Source organism: Panthera pardus, unplaced genomic scaffold (genome assembly GCF_024362965.1).
Source record: "Panthera pardus isolate Hobbes unplaced genomic scaffold, ASM2436296v1 HiC_scaffold_6, whole genome shotgun sequence".
Lineage (NCBI taxonomy): Eukaryota > Metazoa > Chordata > Mammalia > Carnivora > Felidae > Panthera > Panthera pardus.
This window is the reverse complement of record NW_026526991.1, coordinates 18031387-18048063: the sequence shown is the minus strand read 5'-3', so window position 1 is coordinate 18048063 and position 16677 is coordinate 18031387. Positions and strand designations below refer to the sequence as shown.

General features: G+C 40.3%; 1 protein-coding gene across 1 annotated transcript in view; it reads right to left on the bottom strand.

The window, feature by feature from the left end:
- The window catches only part of LOC109265427 (putative tetratricopeptide repeat protein 41), an 81925-nt gene that overhangs the window by 61270 nt on the left and 3978 nt on the right, over window positions 1-16677 (bottom strand). The window contains 6 exon segments of the mRNA XM_053895062.1: window positions 151-268; window positions 271-327; window positions 4193-4295; window positions 4297-4565; window positions 4568-5157; window positions 16036-16182. Of these exon segments, the coding sequence (XP_053751037.1) occupies window positions 151-268; window positions 271-327; window positions 4193-4295; window positions 4297-4565; window positions 4568-4994 (974 nt within the window). The 5' untranslated portion in view covers window positions 4995-5157; window positions 16036-16182.

Genomic DNA, 16677 nt, shown 5'->3' with positions numbered 1-16677 from the left:
GGCTTTTAGGAGGCCTCTCATGCAGGAAAGGGTGGGCATAGAAAAGGGGAGGTAGGGGAGGATGGCCAAAATTTGAGGGATCATAGTCACTAAAGTCAGGCTGTTTTGCTTAAGCCTAAGGAAAAGGCTTGAGATTTCTTGCCATCTTACCTGAGGACAGCATCTAACCCAGAGCCTGCTGCAGCACTGTTACGATCAGATCCCACATCCTGTAAGGCAAATCTTTCCAAGATTTCAAAGGTTCTGTTTGATTCCTTGGAAATAACACTTCTTTGCACTTCTCCACGAACTCTTCATGATAGAAACATTCACAGTTGTGTTTGTAGTCTTTAGGGACAAAAAGATAAGTTTTAATGTCTTAGATTTGTTTCACATTTTCCATTACATGTGGTTATGATAAATGCCCAGGAAGATGTCTCCCCTTCTGCATCTGTATCACCTTCTGTCTATGTTGGTACCATGTTTCACAGCCCATCACATATTCTAGTGAAAGCAAACAATAGGCAAGCAATTTAATCTTCCTAAAGCTATTCATATATGGAATCCTATTAGGATTTCAAGTTATTTCATGACCTCAGGATAACAAGGGCAAAAAAATAAAAAATAAAAACTGTATTTGCAAGGCGCCTGGGTGGCTCAGTCAGTTAAGTGTCTGACTCTTGCTTTTCACTCAGGTCACGATCTCATGGTTCGTGAGATAGAGCTCCGAGTTGGGCTCTGCACTGACAGCATGGAGCCTGCTTGGGATTCTCCCTCTCTCTCTGCCTCTCTCTCTCTGCCCCTCCCCTACCTGTGTATGCTCTCTCCCCTCAAAATAAATAAACTTAAAAAAAAAACAAAAACTAGATTTGCTACATACATCCCCTCATCTTTTTAGATTGTTAACTAAGCATGAAGTTACTTAATTCAATCTTGTGGCAAACATTTATATGTCTAACCATGGCAGGGGCTGGGAGAGCAGGGTGTATTTTTAGGACAAGATGCCCTGATCCAATGACAACCATGGGTAGAAGTGTAACTCTGCCATTGGGCAAGCCTGTTAAACTCTCCGGTAAAATAACGGGCAGGGCCAAACGCTTGGATCTCTCAGAGATTCCTTCCAGTTTCAATTTACTGTAATTCTAAACTCACAGTTTAATTAAAGTCAAGGTGCTCTGGACTGCCAAAATGCCCTTCTGTCTCTGGAGACATTTAGGTCCCCCAAAGTTTGTTTTTGCTTTTGTTTTAATGGAGGGAGGCTGTTATGCAGGAAAACGAACACCAGGTAGGCTAACGTGGTAGGTTCTGAAGATACTCACCTTACCTTGGACCTCCATACTTAACTGGGCTGCCCTTTGGTTCAGGTTAGAGCCAAACAGACCTGGAAATCCTACAGTCTGGCCAAAGTCAGCTTCAAATTTCAAGGTCTTAGACAGAATTGGGAACGATCCCACAGTCTAATGGGTTTCTTGAGGTGAACTTGAACCTCACCCACTAATCTCAAGTATTTCCAAGGACCTCAGAAGTGTTTCTAAGAGTGAAGAGTATGAACCAAATAGCTCTATATTGTCTTATAATAACCACCAGCTTCCCAAGTGGCCTTTTGCTACCCACCACCCACTCCCATCAGATTTTGGAACTACCTGGGTGATTAAAGGGTATCAAAGATACAAAAGAAAAATAATGTAGCAATTCTTTCTAAAGTCTTTTTTAAAATAATTCATCCATTCTGTACTTCTAATTCACACATTTAGTCCATATATCATACATTCAAAACTAAAGTCTAAAGCAAGCTAATTTTTCAGTAATGACTAAAACCAAAGGCAAAGGAGAATACCATGGAGACCTGACCTGTCTCTAACCCAAATCCACAGACAGGCTTGATTCTTAAACACATTAGTAAATATTAATCTACATAATGCAGTTCAGATTGAGATTAGTCACTACTAGTGATATAAAGAATACCACTATTAACCATATTTCAAGCTTTGGCCAAAAGCATATATCCTTCCAGCACTCGTGTGTGGTTATTCGGTTTTATTAGCTTTATTTGCTCTGTGCCTAATATGCATTAGGCACTGCTTTTAGGTATTTTACACACATTATTACTCTCAAGGTGGCTAATGTTAACCCATTATACACAAGAAGAGACTAAGACTTACCAATATTGCCATTTGCTCAAGGTCACACACAGCTAGGAACTGAAAAATCTGAGATCTGAGAACATGTCTGTCCTTAGACATTCTAAAACTCCAAGCTTGTAGTAAACATTCAGGATAGTTTTTGACACTCAACACGCATTCACCTACTCTAGTTTCAGTAACAGCCTCAGATTATCATTTGGTATCACATCCTGTCCCAACTCTCCACTCATGTTATTCCAGTGGGTCTGACTCTACCTCCAGCTCCAAGGTGACATATGACCCAGGATTAGCCAATCAGAGCGTCACACTCTCTTGGCACCAGTGATTAAGTCAGATACAAGCATATGGTCTCGGGCTACTCAGGGGCAGAAAGACTTAGTGATAGGACTCTGAACCATTTCTGCCGGACTTGAACTTAGAGCTGACCTTCCTTCCATGGTGGAGGAGCCGAGGAACTGAGGCAGCATCAGACAGCAGAGCCATGCTGAGAGATAATAAAACACCAGGGCTTGGTAACATCATTGGAGCCACTGGTTGAAGCCTGAGCTGAACCAGACCTAATCCTGGGCTTTAAACTTATATAACCTAATAAATCCCTTTCTCGTTAAAGTCAGTTTGAGTCACCCGCAACCCAAAGAGTTATGACTGACACAGCATTCTTTTCTAGGACTCCAAAATGATTTGGCTTGTAGGCAGAGTTGATGGGCACAGGTGGGATTTCACCACCCCCTTCCTCCCCACCAACGCTGCATTTGAATGACTTTAGGTGAGTCAACTCTGTCCCTTCAGTTTACCACAAATCCACCTGCTCCCTACCATAAGGACTACGGCCTGCCTGGCCACCCAAAACCATTTGGGAATGTACCTCATGCCATCACGTTGCAAGCCCACATTAATTGGGCCCTTACAACAGTACTTCATGACCTTTTTTGGATCATTGGGTCATTGAACCTTCTGAGAATCTGATCAAAGACACAGGCCATCTCTGTACCCCCACCCCCTGCAAAACACACATATACGTGTAAACATTCTATTTTTTTTTAATATAATTTTAAGGGCAGCACAGATCCCTCCCAAAGTCTGTCTAGGTGAAAGACCTCTGCCATTCTCTAATATTGCTCTTCCCCTTTTATTCTGTATGTGTCCATGAGTCACTACTTTCAAAAATAAATGTAATCACTTCATTTAGAGGCAGAATGGCAAGCTGTGCTTATCAAACTTTAATGGGTATGCAACTTACCTGGTCATCTTATTAAAAGGCAGACTCTTATTCAGTAGACCTGGAATGCATTTCTAACAAGCTCCTAGGTGATGCTCAGTGCCGGTCCATGGATTACTGAGTGGTAAGGTTGAAAGAAAATGAGGGGGGATTTCAGAGTCAAAATGCCCTGGGTTCAAATCCCAGAATGATCCCTCGCTAATGATGTGACATCAGAGAAGTCACTTAACTGCCATACAGCAGCTTTCATTTGCTCATCTGTAAAACAGGATTTATAGTGCCTACCTTGCAGGGCTAAATCTTTAAGATTAAATGTGAAAATATACAAAAGGCACCCAAAAATTAATAAAAGCTCTCTTCCCTTTAGATCGGGGTTTCTCAGCCTTGACATTATTGACATTTCAGGTTGGAAAACACTTTCCTATGGGGGGCTGTTGTGTCTGCTATAAGATGTGTGGCAGTTTCCCTGACCTCCACCCATTAGGACACCAGGACCATCCCCTGGCTCTGATGCCAGAATGTCTTCAGATTTGGCCCAAATGCCCCGCAGGGAACAATGAGCCCTGATCGAGACGCTCTGCTCCAGACCTACCACATTAACTGCCAAATATTTTAGGTAGTCTCAGAGCTCCTGAACTTCCTCAACAGTCTTCCATGACCCCTCATTTGCTCTTATTTTCCATTTCAAAAATCTCCAAATGGAGAAATGCATGTTACAGGAATATGGTAACGATTTTAAAGGTTTAAGGAATATGTTCAGTCGTTTAAAGGTTCCTCTTACAAAGAAGACATAACAAAACATATTAGCCTTATGTCGATAATAGACTTAGCTCTCTCCGTAGTTACTAACCTATATTTCCGATCATTAAAGTGGCTGGGTAAAGTTGTTCTATCACAACTGACCAGTCCTTGAAAACCAGGTCCCCCAACTCATGGAGATCTTTATAAAATCGGGACACGGAACCCTTTGCTAATAATCTTGGCCTTAAGCTTTCCAATCCTTAATTTTTCCTCATCAGTCAGCAGAGATCCCGAGGACGGCCCCTCCTTTTCCTCATCTAAAGTCTTCAGCAACGTGGTTCCAGTCCTAAAGTAAAAATACTGAAATGGAGACTCATTCAGAAATGCTGCTTGGATGACCTCAAACTCCATCAAACTGTAGTTGGGATTCTCCAGGACCCAAGGATAACCATTTTTTGCAGCAACGTAGAGGTTCTGTTCTACCTGGATAAACTGAACAAGTCAGTCACTCTGGAGAGCATTAGAGGCACATGGTCAGGGAGGAAGTCCCCGTACGTCTGACCCAGCATGCAGATGAAGAAAGGAAAGCAGCTGTTCACATAGTCGAGACAGAGCTTCAGATACTGGGAGTGGAGACAAGAATGCTGTCTGAACAGCTTGGAGGGTAAGGGTGGCGGGGCCTTCAACGCTGACCACCTCAGGTCCACGGCTTTGAAATACGTGGCCCGGGAATTGCAGACTTCGTTAAGCTGAGGAAAGATGTAGTCGGCCAGAAAGTCTCTCTCTTCTTGAAAATCACTCAGAGTTGAGCAGATGTAAGGCTGAATGGGTTTCTGGGGCTTTAAAATAAATTGGGCATACCTGTCTACATGTGCCTTCTGGCTCATTTCACTTTGCTCAGGGGATGACATCGCGTTTAAAATGTAACAATTATCCTGGCACAGTTGCCAACCTCCGCTGCTTCTAAGAATTCCTCCTAATTGTGTTTGCTACAAACACTCTGAAAACTTTCCCGACGATGAGAGGTGCCAACCAATGGACAGATCAGAGTTGAAAATCCAGTTTAAGTTAGGACTGAAAAAGAAAAAAAACAAGAATGTTCATTTTAGGATTAAAGGAAGTTCACATTTCCCCTGTTCTCCCCCAAAGCTTTTGCTGAAGAGCTGAGAGCCCGGAGGTGAGCAGGCCCTGGACACGAGGCCCCACCCACTGCCACTTCTGCCCCCTGTGAATTTGCAGATTATGCAAGGGGACTTCCTGAGAGAGTGAAAAGGAAGACAAATGCAGAAAATGAGCCTAATGCATCTAGGAGCAGACTTACTCAAGACCACTGACCAAGACCAGAAGCAAGAATGCAAATAGGTTATGAAGTTGAGGTCAGGACAAGAGGAAGAAATCAAAGTGTCACAAGGCCCAACACCAGTAGTGCACCCGGCATCTGAGAGACAAGGAAGTCGGGATCAAAGACCTTGACAGAGTTCTGTGATTTTTTTTTTTTTTTTTTAATCTTAAATTGAGCAGGCTCACATGAACTCCAACCACCTACGTGAGCTGGGAATTCAATTCCACTGAGCCAATGATAAAACACACGCCCTCCAACAACGATGTAGATATGCGTGCACCCTGCTGAGAAGCAAAAAGTTAAAAACGACCTCGTTTCATGAGCATTTTCTTTTTTTTTTTTTTTTCTTTTAATTTTTTTTTCAACGTTTTTTATTTATTTTTTGGGACAGAGAGAGACAGAGCATGAATGGGGGAGGGTCAGAAAGAGAGGGAGACACAGAATCGGAAACAGGCTCCAGGCTCCGAGCCATCAGCCCAGAGACCGACGCGGCGCTCGAACTCACGGACCGCGAGATCGTGACCTGGCTGAAGTCAGACGCTTAACCGACTGCGCCACCCAGGCGCCCCAACATGAGCATGTTCTTAATGCAAACTCATTTCCATATGAAACTTTGCTTTTTGGGTTATGTTTTTTGCCTTCACCTGTGGAAAAACATCGTGTGATCAGGTATAGGGCAATTTTTCATCAGGATCATCTGACAAGAATAATGCAGCACGTTTTTAAAAAGTGTTAACCCATGGGGCGCCTGGGTGGCTCAGTCGGTTGAACGTCCGACTTCAGCTCAGGTCACGATCTCACGGTCTGTGAGTTCGAGCCCCGCATCGGGCTCTGGGCTGATGGCTCAGAGCCTGGAGCCTGCTTCCGATTCTGTGTCTCCCTCTCTCTCTGCCCCTCCCCCATTCATGCTCTGTCTCTCTCTGTCTCAAAAATAAATAAACATTAAAAAAAATATATTTAAAAAAAAATAAAATAAAATAAAAATAAAAAGTGTTAACCCTTTTGCTTTTAATTGTTACAATAGCTCAATAATAGATAATATTGCCACCATACTTTACAGATGAAGAAACGGAAGTTCAAATAGGATAAGCATGTCCAAAGTCACTTGGCTAGTGCGTGAATAGCCAGGATCTAAACACAGGTTAGCCTGACTCCAGAACACATACATTATAGTGCCTCCATATTACAGAGATCATGAAATACCTTAAATCAATGGGTGGGAAATACCTATCCAATAAATGATATTGTAATAACAAGTGGCAATTTGAAAAGAAAAATTAATTTAAGCCATACTCTCACACTACTGTACCAAAAAAAAAAAAAGTTACCCAAAATGACAGAATAGGCGTCATAAGTGCTTTATTAACAGACTTCTCTCTTGCCAAGTAGGAGGCTAAAATTAAATTGTCAGCCCTTGCAAATATCCACCTTCTCCTAGGTCCATGCAATCAGAGGTCATTTCTATTTTGGTCTCTACCATGTCCCCAACACCTAACATAATAATTGGTCCAGAGTGGGTGAAAGGTAAATATTTGTCAAATGACAGAATTTAACATAATTTTCAAATTAAAAGAAAACATTATTGAATATTTGTCAGACCGGGAGAGGACTTCTAAAACTTACAAGCTATAGAAGAAATCACCAAAAAAATGGACAGATATAGTTACATTTTGAAAAGACATAAAAGGTAATCATTGGGCTCTAAAAAATATTTGCCACAAATAAATTTATCTTTACTCTAAAAAAAATACTGACATCCTAGTAGACATATAAGCAAAAGACACAAATAGATAAAAAAGAAAAACAATGCAAGAATATATATAAACGCATATGCAACCTTGCTAGAATTTTTTTTTTAAACGTTTAAAGCAATGATACAGATTTTTAAGTATAGGTATATAAACACTGGTGAAACTTTTATCTCACATATAGCTATGGAACTGTAAACTGGTAATTTCAGAAAGCGATTGGAAGGTATATTTAGAAGACAAGTGACAATATATTTCAAAATATATTAAAGCGTTTATAATGTTTGACTCAATGACTCCACTTTCTGGGAATCACTCCAAGGAACTAATCGAAATAGTGAAAAACTATAGCCATTAAGATGTTCATTATATTGTTTCTGACAGGAAAAATGGTAAAAGAAAGAAAGCAAACTAAATGGTCTTTGCCAAGGGACTAGCTAAGAGGATAAAAGTACAACCATGGACGGCAGGTTGTGCATCTGTTAAAAAGACAGTTATGGACTTCTGCTTGTAGCCATAATAGAACGAGAGGGACTAGACTTATCTATCTTCTTAAGAAAATTAGAAAACTGACAAAACACATTAAATAGCTTTTTTCAGTTATTAGACTTCAGGCAGTATGGGAGCATAAAGCCTAAGCGAACTAGAGTATCTCAGAAAAAGTCTGGGGTACCTGGATGGCTCTAATCTCATGGTTCATGGATTTGAGCCCCCGAGTTGGGCTTTGCACTGACAGTGTGGAGCCTGCTTCAGATTATCTGTCTCCCTCTCTGCCCCTCCCTTGCTCGCACATAAACTCTCTCTCTCTCAAAAATACACAAAGAAGAAAAAAGAAAAAGTAGACTTCAGAACAAAGAGTATTACTAAGAATAGAGAGTGACGTTACATGATGATAAAGGAGTCCACCAAAAAGACCTAACAATCTTAAGAGTGTATGCACTTAACGACAGAGCTCCAAAATACACAAAGCAAAAACCGGCAGAAAGAAGAAACAGACAAACCTTAACATAGTCAGAGATTCAACATTCTTCTCTCACTAATCGATAGTTCAAGAAGACAAATAATCTGCAAGGATACAAAAGATCTGAAAAACACCATCAAACAACCTGACATTTTTTTTTTTTAATATTCCACCCAACAACAGCAGAATACTGATTCTTCTCAAGTGCACGTAGAACAAGCACCAAGATAGATCATATGCTAGGCCAGGGGTCAGCAAACTACAGACCGGAAGTTAAAGCCCATCTGTTAACCTGTTTTTATAGAGAACATTCTATTGGAACACAGCCATTCCCATTCATATATTATGTATTTCATGCTATAGCAGCAGAGTTGAGAAGTTGAGCCTGTGAGGAGGTTTTGAGTATAAAGTCTGAAATATTTTCTATCTGGCCCTCTATTTTTATTTTATTTTATTATTGTTTATTTATTTTTGGGAGAGAGAAAGAGAAAGCAAGCAGGAGAGGCACAGAGAGACAGGGAGACAGAGAATCCGAACCAGGCTCCACACTGTCAGTGCAAAGCCCAGCATAGGTCTCTAACCCATGAACCGTGAGATCATGACCTGAGCCAAAGTTGGATGCTCAACCGAATGAGCCATGCAGGCACCCCTCTTTCTGGCCCTTTAAACGATGTTTGTCAACCTCCATTCTATGCCATAAACCAAAACTCAACAAATCTGAAAGAACTGAAATCATATAAAGTACACTCTTTAACCACCATGGAATTGAATTAGAAACTAATAACAGAAAGATACCTAAAAAATTCACAAGTTTTGGGAATTACACATTACATTTCTAATTGTAAACTCATGGGTGGAAGAGAAAGAAGAAAATTAGAGCAGTGATAGAAATCAGTAAGAAGGCATCGCTTGCCTAGTGGAGGGGCAGGGGACAGAAATAACTTGGAAGAGTCACAAGGGAACTCTGTAGGGCAATGGGAATGTTCTATATCTTAATTATAGTGGTGGTTAGGTAGAGGCATTCATCAAAATTCATCAACTGAACATTTAAAATGGGCGCGTTTAGGGGTGCCTGGGTGGCTGGCTCAGTCGGTTGAGCGTCTGACTTCAGTTCAGGTCATGATCTCATGGCTCTCGGTTTTGGCTCAGGTCATGATCTCCTGTTTCGTGAATATGAGCCCCTCATTGGGCTCTCTGCTGTCAGCGCAGAGCCTGCTTCTCATCCTCTGTCCCCCTCTCTGCCCCACCCCCATTCACGTGCGCGCTCATTCTCTCTCAAAAATAAAAACATTTTTTAAAAATGGGTGCATCTAAATTTTGTGTAATTTATACTGAAAGAAGTTTAATTCTTACAAAAATCTGAGAACTAGCAAGAGGAAAATATTTATAATGGTTGGGTGAAAAGAAAAGAAAAAAAGCATAGGCCATAATAACAACAGTGTCAACAAAACGCAGCTAAGTATGGGAAACAGCACACTACAGAGGTGAATGAAAGCTCTAAGCTCAGAAGACCGATTCCCTAGATTCAAGTTCTTATGGTAAGTTTCTCAATTTCACCATGCTTCAGTGTCCTCATCTGCAAAATAGGAATGACAGGATCCATATCATAAAATACTAGAGAAGATCAAACAAGTTACTAGATGCAAAATGCTAAGAACGGTGTCTGTAACAAATATCCAATGAATGTTAACTATTATTATCAGAAGAAATGCACAGGAGGGAAAAACAGAAAAGAAAAATGATATGGTAGCTGTGTTAGAATGGCTAATTATGGCAGATTGCAGCATATCTATTTCTCTAATCAAAATGACTGTACTCTTACCTCTGGGCTGCCATCCAGGGACATGCCATCCAGACGGAGGAAGACCCAGAAACGTCGGGGCCACGTGAGCCAGGGCCACATGAGCCAGGGGCACGTGAGCCACGGCCACGGCAGCCTCACAGCACCAGAAGCACCCAGGAGGCCAGGGTAATGCTGGTGGCATGCATCACCACGGGACCAACTTTGACAAATATCACCCAGGTTACTTTGGGAAAGTTGGCATGAGGCATCACCACTTAAAGAGCTTCTGCCCAACTGTCAACCTTGACAAACTGTGGACCTTGGGCAGTGAGCAGACATGGGTAAATGCTGCCAAAAAGAAAACAAGACAGGAGCTGCTCCTATCATTGATGTGATGCGATGGCGCTACTACAAAGTTTTGGGGAAAGGAAAGCTCCCAAAACATGGTGCCTGCCATCTTGAAGGCACCATGGGGGGAGAGGGAGTGGGGCTGCGACTAGGTAGCTTGAAGCCACGTGGAGGGAGGTTCATTCAATGCTAACAAGTGCTTTTCAAAAAAAAAGGCTGTGAATTATAGCTATATTATTTTATAATTAAATTTTTAAATTAAAAAAAATCTCTAGAGGCCCCTGGCTGGCTCATTTGGTGGAGTGTGTGACTCTTGGTCTTGAGGTTATGGGTTCAAGCCCCACCTTAGGTGTAAAGATTGCTTAAAAATAAAATCTGAAAATAAAAATAACAATCTCCAGGGGTGCCTGGGTGGCTCAGTACATTTAGCATTGGACTTGGGGACTTCAGCTTAGGTCATCATCTTGTGGTTCTTGAGTTTGAGCCCTACATCAGGCTCTCTGCTGTCAGCATGGAGCCACTTCACATCCTGTCTCCCTCTCTCTGTCCCTCCTTTGCATCTTGTGTCTCTCTCAAAAATAAATAAACATTAAAATAATAATAATAATAATAATAATAATAATAATCTCCACATCTTGCTCCAGAACTGCTAATAAAGACCCTTCCCAGTTTTTGCCAAAATAGGGGATTAATGGAGCGGGGAGGGGGAGTAGAGGAGACCTAAATAGAAGGAGTCATTTTTGAGTGGAAAGAAAATATGGAAAAGTAAGATGTGACTTTTAATTTTACTTTAAGGCAATTTAAGTCAAAAAACTTTTAACTAGAAACTTCATTATTACCATAAGTGGAAAACCCTTATCATATGCCACAAATAGATAGTAGCCATAAAAATAAATGCATTAAAAAACAGTGTGAAAAAATTCTAGTTAGATACACTTCTCTTTTTATTGAAAAGGTAGATTAACATGTACTTATTAGAGAGACATTTAAGACAAACTTGTACCAAATTAACTTTCTCTTGGCAGAATCAAAAAAATTGAAGCAGAATTGAAAGGTCCAACATCTACACCAGGAAATGAAAGTTATTTAATATCTGTCCCTGGCCCATCTGACAGCAGCAAGGGGCATCATGGTGGATACACTCCTAGAAGTTGAGCATGAATTTTGGAGTCATATAAACCCTGCCTCAAACTGACTCTGTCACTAGGACCTGCACCTGTAAATCTGGAAATGATGACCACACCCATGTGACAGGGTTAAATGAGACTCTGCATAATAAGCACCTGATAAGCTTTTTTTTTTTTTAATAAAAATTTGTTTTAACACTTCTTTAAAAAAATTTGTTTATGTTTATTTATTCTTGAGACAGACAGAGCACAAGTGGGGGAGGGGCAGAGAGAGAAGGAGACACAGAATCTGAAGCAGGCTCCAGGCTCTGAGCTGCCAGCATAGAGCCTGATGTGGGGCTCGAACCCACAAACTGTGAGATCATGACCTGAGCCGAAGTCAGACGCTCAACCGACTGAGCCACCCAGGCGCCCTTTAGCACTTCTAAAATGGACCTCTCATAATATCCTTACTTAAGATTTCTTAAGCAAGTTATCACTGTTTTATATTTTATAATCTACAAGGTACATACTAAGCCCTCAATGTTTGCTATTCCTATTGTTGTCAAAGTTAATATTACCTTTATAACATGTTTGCCTTCATATTTTGTGATACAGCAGCCTCAACAGTATTACTCCATGGATCACTGCACTTTATAACTAAAAGTTATGAGAATATCTATTAACTGGTCAGAAATTCCTCTGACCTTTTACAGAAATTTCTCTCAATATTTTAAGGCTTAGAAATTTCTATATTCAAATTACCTAACTTTGGTAATTTTACCCTTGACAGCCCCAGATTTTTTTAAGCTTCTTATGCTTAAAATGTCCATTGGTGGGAATGTAAATTGGTACAACTATTCTAGGGGGCAATTTTTAGTATCAAAATCCTTTTAAAACATGTCATATTTTTTACCAAGCATTCCAATTTTTTTTTTTAGAGAGATAGAAAATGCAAGACGCCCCAAGCATTTCCAATTTTAAAAATTCATTTTGTATATAAAGATTTATCTATAAGGATTTCCGTTGCAGCAATATTTATGATGGTTTAAAATTGGTAAAAAACTAAAGGTCTAACAACAATAAATCGAACAATTACAGCACAGTCATGACACGAGACGATGTTAATCCGTTAAAAGACACCTTGCAAAAATATTTACATGGGAAACTGTTTACCACATATTGACAAGTGAAAAAGAAAGTTCCAAAAATAGTATTCTTGTGTGATCCCCATTTAATTTAAAAATATATGTTAGATTTTGGGGTACCTGAGTGGCTCAGTCAGTTAAGCATATGACTTTTGGTTTCACTCAGGTCATGATCTCACAACTGATTCTCTCAAGATTCTCTATCTCTCCCTTTCCCTCTCCCTCTCTCCCCTCCCTTACACATTCTCTCTCTCTCTCTCTCTCCTCCTTTCTCAGAAAAATAAATAAATAAAAATACATGTCAAATTTCAACACAGACACCAAGATGCTAGTGGTGATCGATCTCATTAATGCATACAGGTTACTTCAATTTTCTTCCTTGACCTTTCTTTTAATTTTCAATCTTTTTTATAATGCACATTCATGGCTGTTGAAATCTTAACACAATAAAATTTCCTTTTTTAAAAAAAGCCCTCAAACTCTTCCCAGTAGTCAAGAGGTGGCTAGAACAATGTAAGAAATGTTTAAAGGGCGCCTGAGTGGCTCAGTCGGTTAAGCGTCCAAGTTCAGCTCAGGTCATGATCTCAGGGCTTGTGGACTAGAGCCCCGGGTCGGGCTCTGTGCTGACGGCTCAGAATCTGGAGCCTGCTTCAGATTCTGTGTCTCCCTCTCTCTCTGCTCCTCCCCCCTCCACCGCCTCTCAAAAATAAATACACATTAAAATTTTTTTTTAAAAATAAATGTTTAAAATATGAGTTCTACTTTGTTCTGCCAATACCGAACTCTGGGACTTCATCTAAGTTCTCAGAACCACAAATTTCCTAAGCTTTTTTTTTTTTTATTATTTTTAAAGGGGATGTGCAGGGGGGAGGTTTGATATGGGAGCATAAATTGGTATAGCCTTTTCTCAGAGGAATTAGTAAATACTCATAGAATTTTGAATGTATATACACTTTGATCTAACTATTCCAAACTATATATTTATCCTCCAGACAAACACGCACGAACACAAAACCTTGTGCATGTTAAAGCATTCTCTGCAGCACTAATCGTGATAGCAACAAAAGCTGGAAACAATACCAATGCCTATCAAACAGGACAGCAGATTGGGGTACCTGGGTGGCTCAGTCGGTAAAGCGGCCGACTTCAGCTCAGGTCATGATCTTGCAGTCTGTGAGTTTGAGCCCCGCGTCGGGCTCTGTGCTGACAGCTCAGAGCCTGGAGCCTGTTTCAGATTCTGTGTCTCCCTCTCTCTCTGACCCTCCCCTGTTCATGCTTTGTCTCTGTCTCAAAAATAAATAAATGTTTAAAAAAAAATTTAAAAAGAAAACGAAAAAAAAACCAGGATAGCAGATTTAAAAAGGAATGAGATATCTGAGATGTATTAAATAGAATAAGCTAATGTGTATTGTTCCCTTTGTTTTTTAAAAAATCAAAAATTTCATCTTTAATTTAACCACACACGTACTTTTGCACAAATACACACAAATTTTTGGCAGGATGCATAAGGAAACTCTATCAGTAATGACTTCTAGAGAATGGGAATGAGGAGGTGGGAAGAATCTAGAACTTTTACCTTTGACCTTATACTTTTCTGTACCAACTGGGCATTTTTTTACACCATGAGAATATAATAGTTTTATCATTTAAAACTGAAAGGGAGGGGCGCCTGGGTGGCTCAGTCGGTTGAGCGTCCAACTTCAGCTCAAGTCATGATCTCACAGTCTGTGAGTTCAAGCCCCGCATTGGGCTCTGTGCTGATGGCTCAGAGCCTGGAGCCTGCTTCCGATTCTGTGTCTCCCTCTCTCTCTGCCCCTTCCCTGCTCATGCTCTGTCTCTCTCTGTCTCAAAAATAAATAAAAACATTAAGAAAAAAAATTTTTTTTAATAAATAAATAAAACTGAAAGGGAGAGTTGTAGAATAACATGATTTCCAAGATTCCTTCCAGCTCTAAAACTCTATTTAGTCCTAACATAAATTATCAACATGTATGATTGGATCATGCAAAATATCAACTTACCACAAATTAAAATTTAACAAATATTATTTGAAATTCAATTCCTCTTATGTTCTGCTAGTGTCCAAAGTCAATAAAAGACATTGGGTGGATATTTTTTAACTGACCTATTTTTATTAAGCAAACTCTAGGGAGATGTTTGTTTTTAATTAGTAGAAAAGGGGCACCTGGGTAGCTTAGTCAGTTGAGCATCTGACTCTTGATTTCGGCTCAGGTCATGATCCCAGGGTCATGGGATTGAGCCTGTGTTGGGCTCTGTGCAGAGCACGGAACCTGCTTAAGATTCTCTCTCTCTCTCTCTCTCTCTCTCTCTCTCTCTCTCTCTCTGTCCTTCTGCCCTTCTCCCATTCATATTTTCTCTCTCAAAAAAAAAAAAAAGAAAAGAAAATATGAACTACAAGATTATGGGTGAATTTAATTTAAAACAGGTTTAGGGGTGCCTGGGTGGCTCAGTTGGTTAAGTGTCCAACTTCAGCTCAGGTCATGATCTCACAGTCCATAAGTTCAAGCCCTGCGTTGGTCTCTGTGCTGACAGCTCAGACCCTGGAGCCTGCTTTGGATTCCGTATCTCCCTCTCTCTCTCTCTGCCACTCCCCTGCTCTGTCACTGTCTCTCTCTCAAAAATAAATAAACATTAAAAAAAAAAAACTTTAAACTTGGAGTTCCTGGCTGACTCAATGGGTAGAGCCTGTGGCTCTTGATCTCAGGGTTGTGAGTTCAAGCCTCATGTTGGGCATGGGTTCAAGCCGCATGTTAAAAACAAACGAACAAAAAAATAGATTTAAACTTTCTAACTGCATAAATAAAAGTTACAGCACCCAGAGATTTTATCAGCAAATGCAGGTAACCATTTTATAAATCCAAAGTCAATTCTCAAGCAAGATATTTGGTGTCAGTTTGGGCAGGGTATAGGGAAAAGATCACAAATAATCCAAAATCACAGTTAAAACTGGTCAAAAAGAAGATATAATGTAAACTACAGTGGCAATTACATTATATATTTAGAAACACATTTATTGTTCTATAGCCAAAATAATGCAAGTTCTACAGCTTAGAAACATTAAACATTACACAAATTGCTTGATGAAAAACCACCAAAAAGTTAACATAAGAAAATAATTATGGCTATTCTTTTTAATGTTAATTTATTTTTGAGAGAGAGAGAGAGAATCATAGTGTGAGTGGGGAGGCACAGAGAGAGGGAGACACAGAATCCAAAGCAGGTTTCAGGCTCCGAGCTGTCAACACAGAGCCCGACATGGGGCTTGAACTCAAGAAACATGAGATCATGACCTGAGCCAAAGTTGGATGCCGAACCAAGCAAGTCACCCAGGCGCCCCTAATAATAGCTGTTTATTGTCTTACCTAAAATCTTTTTTTTTTTTACACATTAAAATAGGACCAAGGAATTCTCTATCTGCTAGGTAGAGCCACATCTACTTTTACAACTTACTATGATGGACACTAGAGAAGCTGGATCAGACACTTGAGAACTTACTTAAAGGCATCAGATGGCTACCCAGGCAACCAGGATTTGAGGAGACGACTCCAGAAAGAAAGGAAGTGTTGAGAAGTGAGCCCCACATTCTCTCTTGCTTTTCCCCTCCAAGTACTTGCTGATTCCTATGCCACAGGAACCTGCATTCTTGGAGGAAAGCACAGTATTAATTTGCTGCACTTGACAGGGCCACTGCTAGAAATACAAAAATTGGAATTCAGGAACGACTGAGGAGGAGGCCTGGGAAACACCATAGGCTTTGCATTGTATTTTCTGAATGCTCAAGCCAAGGTTTCCCACATCCCTGGCGTGCGCTCACAGGTGCTCTCATTTTCTTCTAAGCTGGGATATGTTTTATGTAGTGTGAGATAGGAGCCCACTTCACTTTGCTGGAGATGGGTAACCAGTCAAGGCCAGCATCGTTTATGAAGTAAACCAGCCATTCCCCTCTAAACAGAAAAATTGCTTTTGTCACGTATTAAATTGAGGTGATCTATTTCTGGATTCTCTCTGTTGTTACACTGATCTGTTTGTATATTCAAACATGCAGTGGACATTTATCAGTCCTTTTGACTGTTCGTCATCTGAACCCGTTCCTGTATTTGGGGGAATCTCCATCTTAAGATTCTTATCCCCACCTTA